Below are 16,524 nucleotides of genomic sequence, written 5' to 3'. Positions count from 1 at the left end.
TGCAGCACTATCCAACAATTTGATAATCTGGAGAGTTTGCATGAGAAGAAGAAGAAAGCCATAATTGTCTCCACCAGGCCGAAGGCATGGGGAGAGAGTATGTTTTGCACTCCGTCCGTGTGTGTGTCCGTCCTTCCGTCCTTCCGTCCTTCCGTCCGTCTGTGAACAGCTAATCTCCGGCACTGTTAACCTGGTCGATGCCAAACTTTGCACACACACTCCCTGGATGCCAACGATGAACCTCTGCCCCACATTTTACAGAACGGCCTGTTATAGCGCCACCATGAGGCAGCTTTTCACATTTTTTACCTAAAACTGCACCGATCTGCGTGAAACGTTCCATGCACACTCCCTAGAGGCCAAGGATAAACCTTTGACCTGCATTTTCCGCATCTGCCTTTTATAGCGCCACCAGGAGGCCGACTTTTGTAAAACACATTTCTCACAAATCGTTACACAGTATCTCTATGGTCATGTGCTCAAGTCGTATCTGTCCGATATTTCATATTCCATCCTAATTGGCTATAATTGGCTTTCACAGTTTGCAAGATTGCCCCGTTTTGAACAAAAGCCTCAAATCATGAACGCAGCATGCAATTTACGTGAAATCTTTCACACATTTTCTTACTAGGCTGAGGAATATATCCCACCCTTTTCACATTGGCCTATTATAGCGCCACCAACAGGTTGATTTTTGCAAAACACATTTTTGGAACAAAATGCCTCAAATCATCCAATTGCCATCAAAGGCGTATGAAGAAATGGCACCCTTTTCACATTGGCCTATTATAGCGCCACCAGGAGGCCACAACCTGACCTGCCCTGGTGGAGACCTGTGCCCCGAGGGGCACTTTTTCTAGTTACTACTGCTATTGCTGGATAGATGATATGATATGATGATAATGTTGACTGTAGGCTACTGCAAACCACTATGAGAAAATGTTTTGACTATTACGAAATAGACTTGGCAACCCAAAGTCTTATAGCCACATCCAAGGGAAAAAAAATAGGTAGACTGTAGTAAATGTAGACTATATCAAAAACTAAAAAACAACACTTAAAATGGGTCTTGGCCTATAATAATTCCCAGTTAATTACAGCAGAGAGAGATGCTCTGTTTGTGGTGCTGCGGAACACCGCGTGACTCCCAGACAGTGTCCCCCGAGGAGGACTGCTGCATGCAGTGGGGTTGGGACGTGGGGAGGTCAGCAGAGAAGGCCTGCCGCTGCCTGCTGCTGTAGCAACAGAGCGTATAGAGAGCCTCCCCCCGAGCAACCATACAGCATGAAGTCAACATGACTCACAATCAAGTGGGGTCGAGGAGAACAGAGGACATTTTTCCTCATCAACATGTATTCATTCATTAACACACGCACATGCACATGCACACGCACACGCACACGCACACACACACACACACACACACACACACACACACACACACACACACACACACACACACACACAGTCTTCAACAGATTTGTATCTAAATGTTATGATGAATTGAACATGGTGGACCCTATTGTAAACAAGTATAATGTTTTATGGTGTCGTCCACAGTTAACAGTTGTGCTTGAAATGTACTGTAATTCTCCAAACTGTTAATAAATACTTCAATCAATCAATCAATCAATCAATCAATCAATCAATCAGATATAGGCTATCTCTGGGGCTTTAAACAAGACCACTGGGGAACTGTTACTGAATTTATGAGTAATGTTGCACTCATAGGCATTTAGGGTCGAGTATCTCAGAGTAACTGGAGTTATTTTTATTTTCCTGAGTGTCCTCACTCCTCACTCCTCAGTGTGACCATACACAAAGACACAAGTAGTGTGTGTGTGTGTGTGTGTGTGTGTGTGTGTGTGTGTGTGTGTGTGTGTGTGTGTGTGTGTGTGTGCGTGCGTGCGTGCGCGCGCGCGCTCTCCAGCCACCTGTACACCTGAGCCAACCACGCTCATCAGAGTCCCATCAGAGACTCGCACTGCGCATGCTCCACTCGCTCAAGGGTTATACTGTCATGGCGGGGACGAGCTGAATCTATACGGGGTGAAATCAGGAAGAGAAATGCATTGTAACTGGATTAACATTTACATTTAAAGAGGTCGAGGAGTGTCCGGGGACAGCAGCGAGCGGACCCCTGTCCCCAGTCGACGGTCACCGGGGCTGTTGGCGGACTTGAGCTCCGTTGCGGGGAGTTTTGCTCCTCGTCAGCTCTCGTACCTGTCAAGTGTTTGAAGGCAGCAGAGACAATATAACAAGTTCCACTGCTGGTTACATTGTTACCGCCGGGGAGAAATGACACACGCTGGAGCATCGTTTCTGTTCTGACAGAGGACTGGGACACTGTGTGGATACGGCTCTGTTCCTCTTGTTTTTTACGGATCTTAGCTGGCGAAACGCTGCATTCTTTACGGCTTTCAATTGCATTAATCCATCCGTCTCGTATCAAGTTTCGGAGCAGCCAGGGGGCGAGGAGTTGTGCGTCCAGCCTCACAGTGTCATCGCCAGTGGCTACTCTTGCGTCTTTATATTGTGAATCCTGTCTTTGATGGGGGAGGAAGTCACCTTTGTTTTCTGTGACTGTCAATAAAGTAGCCCCGGGGAGGAGATAAACGGGGCTTGTTTCTCAACCTGATATCAGTTTTGCGGTTCCCTGTCCTGCGGAGGTGAACAGGTGCTTTACCTGTGGACGCCACCTGCCTGTCTGTCCGTTTTTCATCTCAGCACAATGGCCAGCGAGGAGCCTCCTGGCGCCGCGCGGCCAGGCGATGCCGCGGTCAACCCCGGGATACCGATCAGGGGAATACGGATGAAATTCGACGTCCTCGCCGGCCTGGTGGAAGTTGGGGAAGTTTCGAGCCGAGACATCGTGGAGACAGTCTTCAACCTGGTAAGCTGATTATGAGGCTCAGTCAGGATGGGCCTGGTAAACCAAGAGACACGCTCAGAGATGTCAGACATGCTATAACTGACATCATGACTTGCCTCTGAGCTCTGACAATAGACTACTGTGTATAAGGGGGGCATGTTGGAGAGAAAAGGACTCTTGTTCATAAACACTCATTTGCATAAAAGGTCATGGTCACATAAAGCACTTCACTGCCACTGTAGGAAAACAGTATAGCTAATGTCGGGTGTTTACATAGTAGATTGACTCGTATCCCATATTGAAAAAAGTCGGATAATAAAATGATGGCCAAATTATTTATTCTGGCCTTTCTATTATTAAAGCCCATAGAGACCATTTAAACATTATACACTTGGGCTGATGTAGGCAGCTCATTTACTTAGCCTACGTAAAGGTGAAACAGTTTTGTAATTTTGATCGTGTCTCTGTAGTTAAATCTTGTAGTATTTCTGTAATGGCACATTTTAGTATTTCCTTGAGGTTATAAGGACGGTGTTCATATCACATTTCTACTACTTAAGAGTAGTTCAGCAAGACCACTGTTTTTACTCAGTGTTACTCAGGTTACTCAGTGTTACTCTGACTCATATAATAGTGATCCTTTTGGCCACACTCTGTGTAGAGTGACGATTGGCCGCTGGCTGTCACTGTCATAAAAGGACTTTGCAGTGTGAAGCACTGAAGCCGAGAATGAATGAATGTGAACAAGGAAGTAGTTGCAGGAAAGCAAAGCACGTTTCACCCATAGTTTCACCTCGTTTCACCAGAGTTTGACTGCAGTACAGGTGAAGGTAAAATGAAAGAGTAGGTGGAAAAGGAAGGGGAGGAGGCAAAGTGGAACCTGTCAAACTGCTTTGTCACCATGCAACAGCATAGACTAGACACTATTGAGAGAACCCGCCTCCAATTATTTAATTTCAATTCAATTCCATTCAAAGGAGCTTTATTGGCATGAGAAAATATATGTTTACATTGCATTGTGTTAAACAGAGCTGTCACATTGCGTCATTGTATACATGCTATATACAGTAGATGTGTATAGGCTACAGGCCCTAGGGCTAAGCTTTTTGAAGCTACCGGTAATTGCATCACCTCACTGTGTGGAGGCAAATGAAATGGCAGTAGTGTCACATCTCACTACAGTTACACAGCAAAGTCTGGAGTATTAATTAAACTCTGTGAGTCTGTGTACAAATGTACCCGTAATGGTTTATTTCAGAGTTGGTCATTAACACATTTCACTGTGCAGATATTGGCCCTGCACAGTGCAGTAGGATAGGATATGTAAATCCTCATCCTTGATACAACCGGTACCACCCCCCCCCCCTCCAAAAAAGTAAAGACATTTGGGGATTCTTACACAAAATGCTGTGACTGTTCTACATGTTTTATTAAGCAAACACACTTTGTTTAACCACGGGAGGGCTTTATCAGACAGGTAGACCCCCAGCTTCAACCAAATAGCCTGCTATCCCAGTATGCACAGCTGTTATAAGGAAGCAAAAAAAAACAGGCTGATTTGAGATACTGGCAAGCATCATAACGCTGTTTCAAACATTAAGGCCCAAATGGAAAGTAATTTTGACATGAGGCAGTATACCTTAATGGTAATTCACCTTAGTGTTGACAAATGCACATTTATTTTGAAAATGTACCCTGGAGGGGAAAAAACTTTTGCCAATTATATTGTCATGTTTCCGTATGTTCTTCTGTGTTCATGGTTTCAATATCTTTAGGGATATCTTTTGCCTAGGGTATTTACCAGGACTCTCAAGAAAGGCTTGAAGACCAGTAATGACTACAGCTTCCCAACTGATGTTGACGGATTGCAAGTGCACTTTATGATGGAGTGTACTAAAAACCTGATGGTGATGTGACAGCAGTTCGGTCTTTGCTCTTCACTATAATGCGCAACTAAACGGTACAATTGGTGGCATGCTATGTTTCACCTAGCGAGATGAAAGTGCAGTTGTGACTGCATACACAAATGACGTGACGACTGACGAGACAGTCAGGCATCAAATATGTCAGCTGGTGTAGTGTCCCTGGGCTTAAGAGATCCATTTGATCCCATGGTCACGGTTTCCTATTGAGCATGCCCAATGTCATTTGAGAGTTTTGAGAGATGGCTTTTTGCAATTCATTAAATTCATGCGCCACCTTACAAAGTCACCTCACAGTGCTCCTGTGATTATTAATTATTTTTGATTTTGTTTCTTTGTTGCTGTTCCTTTTTATTTGTCTTTTTGCTACAATTTCGAGGAACCAAAACAAAATAAGTCTTATACCTCTTCTGTATATAGGGTGTTTATTATATTTATATATATATATATATATATATATATATATATATATATATATATATATATATATATATATACATACATACATACATACACACTCCTGTTGTGTGATGAGCTGCTGATTTAATTGAAGATTGAGTCTCCTCACCAGAAGTGTCAAGATAATTTGTAGTGTATGCAGAGCCAGCGCTAGCCGACAACAGTGAGGGAGTCTGATGCGCAAGTACAGGGGGGCTGTCATACGCACAGCTTGTGCGATTTTATTTTATTTACTTGTCATGTCTGTCTGTCTATCAGTCCCTCCTGGTACACACAACACCACTGACCACTTTCTTAACACGCTGCAATGATGCAACTAGCCTGCATCATTAGAGTCACTAAATTGAGAGGACACAGTCATGTCACCCTCCGGGGGTCCTGGGATGCAATACTGTACTCAGTACTATACTCGTCGTTGAAGTAGGACTCATAAAATGTGCCTGGGACATCACTGGACGCTGAGGAAGGCTTGACACCAAAATTAAAAAGTACCAGTTTATATATATATATATATATATAAATATAATAATACATTAAAAAAGATCTTTTAGAGTATCCAATAATTTACCCACCTTTTCTCCCCAATTTAGTCATTCCAATTGATTCCTCACCCAACTTGTTGGCCGCAGCAGTTCATTGGAGCAACCTGTATCACACAGGAAGGAGGAAGTCAAGCGGAAGTGTGGAAGTGCTGCCACTCAACTCAAGTGACTACTGGTCAAGCAAAGCATGTCTTTTCCGGGACTTATCAATTCAATTCAAAGAAGCTTTATTGGCATCAGAAGACAAAAGTTTACATTGCCTGATGCCTCTGATTGGCCTACCGGACGGCCCCTTCTGTGACGCACACGGTAGCTTAGCAAGCTTCCGCGTGCGTCACAGAAGCTTGCCTCTCCTCGAGATACAGAAGCCCCAGAGTCAAAGGAGGCGTCTACCGTTCTATGTCTATGTGCAAGACAGAGGGACAGGGGCAAAAACCTAACGCCTCACAGAGATAAACCTGAGCCAAGACGTGCCTGCTGTGGTAACTTCCTGAGAAAGATGAGGCTTCCAGAGGAGGGTAGAGAGGAGAAGATTTAATAGACAATCACAGAGACATATAGAGTACAATATCTTGGTTGCCCTGGCTGGGATACAGTACAGTTTCTGAAGTTACAAGACACATCATGGGCCTCACCCAATCAGCCTCAGCCAGTCCAGTCTATTTTTGGTTGTTTGGAATGGTAACTGTGTCTTGTTCAACTTTCAGTTACCAAAATAAAACTGGAAGTGGAAACTTAATTCATTGCTGCTAAGAATGCAATGTAACAATTATTCACTGCTTGCCTGAGTGTTTACAATTATTTTCGCTCTATTGCACATGGTGTTGGTCCAAGGATATGTTCAAAGGCCCTTGATTTTATCTGATCAAATTAATACAATGTTCTTCAGAGGTTACCTCCCACTTGGGCTGGTGTGGAGTTAATCAGGAAGAATGAATAATTGACTAAACTAATTTTAAATCAGAGGAGGAAACCCTGTCCCAGAATGCAGTCACAGGAGTATTCAGACGAGGCTGCATCATTCCTGGCCTATAAATCATTTTAGACGTCTGTTGTTTAAGTGCAAGCTGAATATTGGAGCAATGCTTTCATTGTTTTTAAATTGAGTCAATTCTAACCTCTAAATGCAGTTTGCTACTGTAGTAAACCATCCCATCTACACAGTGTGGAAGCCCATAGTATTGTGCAAATGGTTCACCAATATTTAACTGGACTGAGACAGAATTATTGCTGCTGTTAGGTGACACAGGAGATGGGTGGTTTAGCACTGGCAGTGTGGAATGCAACTTGCGTTCTACCTTTCAGCAAGGTCAGTACACAGGTTAACAGGCTCACCCACCCTGTACCCTAAATCTTAAGTTGCAAACCGGATCATATCCGTGGATGAAAAGGCGTATAGTCCTTCTGTGAGTTCATAGCTGAGGTCATGTGGCAGAGACTGATTTGTTTGTCCTGAAATCTGTTAAATTTCGAGTGGAAATACACATTTTGATTTGATCCATTTATGTTTTGACAGGTATGTGCACAGCACCTGAAAGAATGAAATGTTCCCCTTTTAATCTAGAAATGGTCTGAGTCTTGATTTTGATATAATTTATCTGAATTGTGTGGCTTGCATGTATAGCCTTCCTATCTAAATCCAACCATTTTTTAAAATAATAATCAGGCTTTAGCTATAGATTAATGTCAGGTATATCTCCCAGGCCTCCTCATTAATATTTCATGCAGTGTGGTGTGCCTGTATTCAGTTCCCCCTGTAAGGAACAGCTGCATAGAGAGAGAACAGACTAGACAGGCAGACAGCCTCTCTGAATTTTTCTGTGGCACCTAGAAAAATAAAGTTTGACTCCAAGGGGTCATTCTTCTTTGTCTTATAATACACCTGCTGCCCGAATGCAGCCATGCATACTTTGTGTGACCAAACAAAGCACTTTCACTTCTGCCCATAGGGTGTGACAAATGCATAAAGTTGCATATGCACAGTAAGTTGTAGATATACTATGCCCCCCAGCTCGCACCCTGATGGGTGAAACCCACGGCCACGACATACACTAGGCAACCGAGCCTGGCTCAGAGGAGTGTAGCTTTTAAAATGTGCTTTACAATGAAGACGCTTGTTGAAACGGAGACAACACTTGTAAGTGTTAATTTCTGTTTACCACAGCTTGCCTTGTCAGTACAAGGGATATAATCCTTACATGACATGCATTTTGCACACACGCACGCACGCCACATGGCATATCATTCATATAAAAGTTTATATCAAGACCAGTGCAGGGGGAGAGACTAGTCTTGCTCTTCTGGTAACACAGAGCCCTCTGACACATGGATGAAAGCCTATCTCCTTTCCTGTCTTATCTCCCTCATCAGAATCATTCCTGTCCACACCGTTAGCTTTGCCTCTCTTTCCCTTCTTAGCCAAGGCTTTTAAAGAAAAAGGCTATTTTCTAAAAACAGCATGACATTGTGTGGGCAATGTTCTGTGTGTGGTGTGTCTGGTGTGTCTGGTGTGTGTGTGGTGTGTGTTGCCCGACTGTGCACTTTTGTCCTGTGTCAGAGAGATGTTAAACGACACACGCGCATGCACACACAGCACAAGGTGTGTTCAAACTGGTTTTAGATGGCCTCAGTCTAAGCGTGGTGTCTGTTTTCTGCTTACCTGGTCCACTGCTGTCATAGTTGTGTAGACAGCAGCAGCAGATCAGATGCAGTGCAGCCACAGAGCTTTGCAGACCTCTTTGTGCTGACAAATAAAACGGCCTGGTTTAGGATTAATTATCTGTCCTTAACACTTTGAAATCCTGAGTGTTCATTTAAAATTGATAAATGAACACTGAGCATTTCCACTGTATAGACTGTAGACTGATATCCCCCATGGGATAATAAAGGTATCATCTATGTAGACTGTGTGTAGGCACTTATTGTCTCAACCAGGCCAAAGGCATGGACAGAGACATGTCTTTCACCCTGTCTGTCCGTGCACTTGTGTCCATCTGTGATCATCTAATCTCCAGCACCGTTGGCTTGATCACAGCAAAACTGTGCACACACACTCCCTGGAGGGCAGAGCAGAACCTCTGCCCCAATTTTCTCACATGGGCCTGCTATAGCGGCACCAGGAGCAAGATTTTGCTAAACTTTTTTTTTTTACCGTACAGATTTTGTCCAAACACCACGCAAATCGGTGCACAGTATCTCTATAGCCATTACACGAAACAGGTCTTTCAGATTTTTCATACCTCATGCTGATTGGCTAAGATTGGTTTCCAAAGTTTGCAGGAGTGCTCCGTTTTCAACAAAATGCCTCAAATCATGAACACAGCAATGACAGCGTGTGATTTCCGTGAAAGTTTGCACGCACAAGCATTCCCACTAGGCTGTGGAAGAAATGGCACTTGAACATTTTCTAATCATCCTCATAGTGGCACTATAACAGGAAAGCTACAAACAACTGCACCGATCTGTGTAAAACCTTGATGCACACTCCCTCGAGGCCAAGGAAAAACCTTTGCCCTTGCATTTGCCCTTTATTCTGCCATTAGGAGGCAGACTTAGGAAAAACATTTTTTAGTCCTTCAAATGTTATCCTAATATCATCCAAATCTGTACACATGATCTTTATTCTTTATAGTCATGTGATCAAGTTGGATCTGACAGATTTAAAAAAAAATGTTATTCTACTTTAAGTCATTGTCTATTGGCTATTAACTGCTACTTCTATGCTCACTCAATATCAAAAACACTGCACACCCACAACAAATCTTCCTGACCTGGTGGAGGCCTGTGCTCCGAGGAGCACTTTTTCTAGTTTTAGATTTCAAGATTGTGTATTCCTTCAATGATGACTAATCTGTTTTCTCATTACCTCTGTATCTCTTTGCCTGCAGTGCCCTGTAATAGAGAGTGCTCATTCTGCTCAGTATTGTTATTACTGTACTAATTTGGCAACAGCATGCCTACAGTAAAAACACAATTGGATCTTTCAGATTCCTCTACTCGACTACTTGCCCCTTACGTCCATAATCAGAAACATCAGTTTGTGTCCAGTTAGCACCAATGTGTTTAGCTGTAGTGTCCTTAAGCAAGGCACTGCAATATGAGATGTGAATGTGATATAATTTCCCCTTAAAAGTCTTTCTTTGACACAGATAGTAGAATAGTGGAGGGAAGCAAAGAAGAGCGACATCAAGCTGGAATTGATGCTAGACAAGCATGAGTAGCCTACCTGTGCTTCCAAAGGCACAACGGGCACATATGTGATGTTTGTACAATCAGAGAAAACCCTTTGTGTGCCCAGTGAACTGCAGTTGTGTTGTGTGCCCAGTGAACTGCAGTTGTGTTGTGTGCCCAGTGAACTGCAGTTGTGTTGTGTGGGTGGCTTGATGTCCTATGATGTCAGAACTCATTGTTTCTACTATAAACACCAGCCATCTGACAAACGGCACATTACCAGACATGTCACAGAAAGCTGGGACACAGTTTGCTGTGGGAGACCCACAGTGACGGAATAACTGGCAGTTGAGCTCCTTCCCCCTGAATCTGTCAGTTATTTATTCAGACTGGTTCCCAGCAGCACATTGTCTTCTGTAGACTCATACCACACACAGATTGGAGTGGGGATACTTACATTACTGTGTGGTTTAATATGTGGTTTATTGCTAATTAACAGTTTTGGTTTATAGATGGAGTGCCATGATTTTTTTCCACCCTAAAACATGATCATCAGGTCTTATTGTTACATAAGGAGGAAGATTTTTAAGTGGTGCAAACCACTTCCTTAAGTGATTATGTGTGTGGGTGGGTAGCTGGCTGGCTGGGTAGCTGGGTGGCTGGGTAGCTGGCTGGGTATGAGCACGAAAACAGCATGGTTGTTTTTCACCACCTGTGCGCAACCTAACACAAACGCACATATTAACTGTATATATGGTGATTTCAGGTGTGCCAGTACATTACAGTACAGTAGAGGGTACAGTAGAGGGACCCCCACACTGTCATTTCTCAACCGTTTCGGACGCAACAAATTATGTTTTAAAAGACAATTTGAAATTCTGATCTAGGCCTGCCGTCAAATTTCTTACCTACTGATGTTCTTCTGAGCAGAGGAGGATGATTCTGCTTTGCACAGAGGTCAGCGACACATCAGATGGGGTGGGGGGGGGGGGGGCACACACACACACACACACACACAGTCAAACACTTATAACTACTTATACACATGTACTCAGTCACTCATAATGCACCCCCACACACACGGCTCATAAAAACATGCAGACTCATGCACTCAACAGTCAACACTAATATACACAGAAGCCTTATAAGGAGATCGATTCCCTTGGTTCAACATGCAACATACAATTACAGACACAAAAACACCTGTGTGAAGTGAGGGGCGCTCTTATCATTATATATCATCATACATCATCTCATTCCGGCCAATCACAATTTGTGTCCTCACTTTCGTCTTCAATGTTTGTGTTTACACAATGTTTGTGTTTACACAAACACTCAAAGCTGGCCATTCATTGTCAATGGCATTCAATGTTTGTGTTGACACAAACCCTCAAAGCTGGACAAAAACTAAAACAAAATATAATTATGATGTATCTCGCTATCCCTCCTGGCACTCCCTTGTGGCACATATGGTGTACCTTTTAATACTTGTTATCTTTAGAGATTGTCACTGTGTCGAGTTGGTGGTAGTTGTTTCCTGTAGTGTCTTTAATTCAGTTATACGTTTAATCATAGGGCCCCATACCTGCTCAAATTTCATGGTGAGCCCCTCAAATTTAATATTTCTTTTCTCCAAGTTTAGATAAATCACGAGGTTTTTAAGGCTTAAAGACCTAAACTTATATGCTTTAGGGGCCAGTGTTGATTTCCACTCCAATAGAATCCTTCTTCTTTCTAATAAAGAAATAAAAGAAAGATTCTGTTTTATACGCCTCCCAATAGGTTGGTGATCTGGTAAAACACGCAACTACGCCATCTCTGCACATGGTGACAACTCTATGATCCAGCTGGCTTCGGGAAGGTGTTTAAAGGTCGTTGTCCAATAAGCGGGGACATGACCAGAACATGTGTCATGTTCGCTGGCCACATATGACATCTATTAGACAGGAATCTGTGATGTTGGTATATTTTAGAATGTTTGAAATTAGTGAAATAAATAAATACGGTGCACAACTTTAAATTGTATAAAGTTCAGCCTAGCGCATGATGTACTCTTATTAAGCATCCTCCCAGACTTCATCATCTATAATCCTACCTATTTCATGTTCCCAATCTTTTTTAATTTTGTCTACAGAAATTGCTATATGGTTGGAAATTAAAGAGAAAACCTTTGAAAATACTAAATAAGCCTTTCCCAGAAATGGGTATGTCCAAAATTGTGTCTTAGGGATAGCATTTGGGAAGGATGTATTTATGTATGTAGTCTGTGAGGTTAAACTTTTCACACAGTTCACTAAAACTACAAAATACCGTATGTTGTCTATATATAGATCCATTAGCTTAACAAGGCCTGCTCTTTGCCACAGAGAAAAGGCTGCATCAATCTTGGGACGGAGGAAAAAGGTGGTTAGACATTCCTCTGAGTCCAAGGGCAACTCTGAATTGAGACCAAATTCTTAGAGTAGAGACAACAATTGGATTAGTTGAGATTTTTTTAGGTTGAATATTCAACTTTGAAAGATGATAGTAAGGCTAAAGTGAGGTGGTAGGACATGATTTAGTTTCAAGTTCACACCATTCAGCATAGGTTCCTGTATCCAGAGTATCATTTTGTGTATATTGGCTGCCCAATAATAATTTCCAAGTTAGGTAAAGCTTAATCCCCCTTCAGAACTATGTCTCTGTATGAAGTGGAACTCCTTCCTTATCCTAGGTGGAGGCAGAGATTTTACACAGAACCAAACAAAGCTTTTTCTGTGTGTCCTTTTACATGGCATGTCTGTTCAAGAATCAGAGGTGTGATGTGTAACAGCGTCTGTCTAGTCTTGCATTGTACTGTTTAATGATGGAGGGCCATGATTTTTGTATTTTCTCCAGTTTGTCATGCGTTTATCAGGTGGCAGTACTAAAATTAGATCCTCTCCTGTGGTTGTTCTGTGCAATGATGTTTTCCCTTTGCATTTAGGGTTTCTTCATGGACGCTGAAACCTTGACAGTCAAACGTGCCAATGAAAAAAACGGTGATGTGGTGACATCACAATATCATCCCCTCCCCTAACCCCTCCCCCTTTATCATACAACAAAAGCTGTGGGTGTGGCTTCAGTTCAGGTGGATCACCACCCATCACCACCCACCAGGCAAACCAGGCATACTTAATGAACTGGTGGGCGTGTCCACATAAAAACTATATTTTAACAAATACTGTACACTTATTTTTGAAACAAATGTCCTTATTTAATAAACCTGATGATCATGTTTTAGGGTGAAAAAAAATCACGGCACTACATCTTTAAGATATTAGTTATTGTCAATGGATTCTATACATTTACATTTTACAACTAGGCCTGTTCTAGCCAACATGTTTATTTTACAAAACTGAGACAAAATAGAAGATCTAGCTGGTACTGAAACATTTTTTCTTCACCGAGCAACATAAAGGGTTTAACTTTTTCCAAATACGACGAGCATGCAATAACCCAATAATCTACTCTGTGGTAATCAAAAACTCTCCCTCTATTGCTCGCTCAAGCTCTTTCTCACTTTCCCCTTTTGCATGTATGCAACTGCACAACGTGAGATGATAGCTATTGTCGATAGCTTTGATACATTTATAACAATAGCCTACACATTTTTTTCACAAAAGACCCACTCAAAAGTTGTATCTGTTTAGACTAGGCCTATTCATTAGGTTAATTGATTCTCTCCACCAGGCCGAAGGCATGGGGAGAGAGTATGTTTTGCACTCCGTCCGTCCGTCCGTGTGTCCGTCCGTCCGTCCGTCTGTGATCAGCTAATCTCCGACACCGTTAACCCGGTCGATGCCAAATTTTGCACACACACTCCCTGGATGCCAACGATGAACCTCTGCCCCAAAATTTCCAGAACGGCCTGTTATAGCGCCACCAGGAGGCCGCTTTGTGCAAAACAAGTTTTTGGACAGTACACCTACAGATTTTGTCCAAACATCACGCAAATTGATACACAGTCTCTCTAGAGCCATTCAACGAAACAGGTCTTTCAGATTTCTCAGACTCCATCCTGATTGGCTAAGATTGGCTTCCAAAGCAAGCAGGAGTGCTCAGTTTCAAACAAAATGCTGCAAATCATGAACACATCGTGTGATTTCCGTGAAATTGTGCACGCACATTCCCACTAGGCCGAGGAAGAAATGCCACATGAACATTTTCAACTCAGCCTCATGGTGGCGCTATAACTGGCAGAAAAGTGTTTTTACCTCTAACTGCACGGATCTGTGGATAACTTTGTATGCCAACTCCCTAGAGGCCAAGGAAAAACCTTTGCCTGGAATTTTTCACATCTGCTCTTTATAGCGCCACCAGGAGGCCGACATATGTAAAACACATTTTCTAATATTACTCCTTCAGATTTTATCCAAATTTCACGCAAATCGGTACACATGCTCTCCATAGTCATGTGATCAAGACGGGTTTGTTTGATTTCTCATAATCCACCCTCATTGGCTACGATTGGCTTCTAAACTTTTCAGGAGTAGCCCGCTTTGTACCCCTTTTGTACAAATCGCCACAACTACTCAATGCAGCGTCCGATTGTGGTGAAACTGCATGCATATTCCCACTAGGCTTTGGAAGAAATGCCACTTGACAGTTATCAAATCAGCGCTACAACAGGCCAAGCCACGTCACACACACGCACGCATGTAAGCACGCGCACACGCACACACACGTTTATATTGCTCCTAAACATTTTTCCAAACATCACACTCACACTCCTATCCTCCTGGTGGAGACCTGTGCCCAGAAGGACACTTTATCTAGTTTAAATCTGTTGATGCCACTGTGTATTTGCTTAGACTTTTATTTTCTCATTTCTTTCTTTTCTCTTATTTAGCAGTTCAAGGTAGAAAGGTGCACAGATGTTAGACATCACATCACACACCTGCCCTGCCAGGCTGCCAGCTTTACTTTTGTACACGGATGACAATTTGGCTCTGTGACTGCCTCTGCTACTGGCTTAACGTCGCGCCCTCCATTCCGTGTCTATACTTACTTATTTATTATTTAGAACAGCAAGGTGGTATGATGGCGCAACATTCCCACCTTAAACAGGCTGTGTGAAAGGGGCTAGCGATAGCGACTCACACCTGCATGTGAAGTAGCCTCCTCAGCAGCCATCTCCCTGATGACCTCATATCAAGTACAAGGTTACAGGCTGTTCTCTCTTATGATGACAACCGCGAGGTGAATACTAAATTACTCTCGTCTACAGCAAGACACTCTCGCAGACACACACAAACATTCAAAATGCACACTCCAGATATTTTGCAGCAGTATTACTTTACTACTGGCATGCACAACATACTGTAGCCTTTGAACTTGGCTTGAAGTTCAAATGTGCGACTGAAATATTAAGAAGTAAACCATACAGTGTGCTGGATAGGTACGTGGGCCTATTGGTGTGTACTGGCCTTATATTCACCACTAAAATTCCACACACATACACAACACATGCACACACTAGGCATGGGCAATTCAAGTTTTGTCTTCCACATGATCTCAATATTGAAAAAAGCAAATCGTGTGAAGTGAAGGGCGCCCACTGTGGCTGCCACATGATGGGCATGCTGACAAAGGGGAGGGGGGAGGGGGGGGGGGTGCTGTGGGACGGGACACTGGGTGCGTGTTCTCTCCTATGCGTCATGAGTGTCCATACCCTATAGGTGGGGGGTAGCTTAGTCTGTTAGACTGATGCACATTGCATTGCAACACCACACACACAGCACAGGGTTTCCCATCTTGGTGAGAAGTGATATTAACCTCTCTTATCCACAAGGGGTATAATGATATGCTAAATATTGGATACTTGAAAAGCCTTGGTTTTTAAAACTTAAAGCGCTTTCCCCTCAATGTCTTTTGTAGAGGAGCTATTACATTGAGGATAAATACATTATGATTTACCTGACGCAAACATGGCGACATAAACACGACAGTTGAGAGCGACTGCTATTGCTTTAGGCATTGCTGTATTGTGAACGCAAGTTGGCCGAGTCCCCACAGACACCCTTTTTGTTTTTCCTCCTCTGGTGTTCTGTGATTCTCACTTTCTCTCCCCCCCTCTTCCCCGGAGGCTTTTCTGCCGACTTGTTTTTGGAAAGATCAAATTTGTGCTGTTTATCAGGCTGAGATGTGCTTCATGGCAGCACACACATGTGAGCCCTCGCCGGAGGGGACCCCCCCACTCTCCAACTGAAGTCTCTTGTGGTGATAAAATGGGTTTTTAGGCTTGTGTTATCTGGTACTATAGGGAGTCGTTAATTGATTTTGGTCTTGGTATGACACGGTTTGGCTTGCTGAAGGCATGCTGTGTGTTTCTGATGGAATTACATCTGTTTTAGGTTGCTAAGAAAATTAACTTTTCAAGGGCTTTTGAACATTGGTCAGACAGTACAGTGAAGAAAGAAAGACAGCGCGAGTATATGTAATATCCTAGAATACCGTAATAGAATATCAAAGTCCTGACGTCACTTGCTTATCCCTGGATCACGGAAGTATTTTGGGAGTTCTGGTCTGGTTTTGGTGA

General features: G+C 43.0%; 1 protein-coding gene across 9 annotated transcripts in view; it reads left to right on the top strand.

Moving 5' to 3' along the window:
* Window positions 1-1,983: 1,983 nt before the first annotated feature.
* The window catches only part of lrba (LPS-responsive vesicle trafficking, beach and anchor containing), a 312,184-nt gene continuing 297,643 nt past the window's right edge, over window positions 1,984-16,524 (top strand). For all 9 annotated transcript variants that reach the window (XM_079499894.1, XM_079499893.1, XM_079499897.1 and 6 more), the window contains exon 1: window positions 1,984-2,893. In XM_079499894.1, coding sequence (XP_079356020.1) covers window positions 2,732-2,893 — 162 coding nt within the window. In that variant the 5' untranslated portion in view covers window positions 1,984-2,731. The remainder of the gene's footprint in view (window positions 2,894-16,524) is intronic.

This window comes from Electrona antarctica (genome assembly GCF_951216825.1).
Source record: "Electrona antarctica genome assembly, chromosome: 4".
NCBI lineage: Eukaryota > Metazoa > Chordata > Actinopteri > Myctophiformes > Myctophidae > Electrona > Electrona antarctica.
This window is presented reverse-complemented; position numbering and strand designations above follow the sequence as displayed.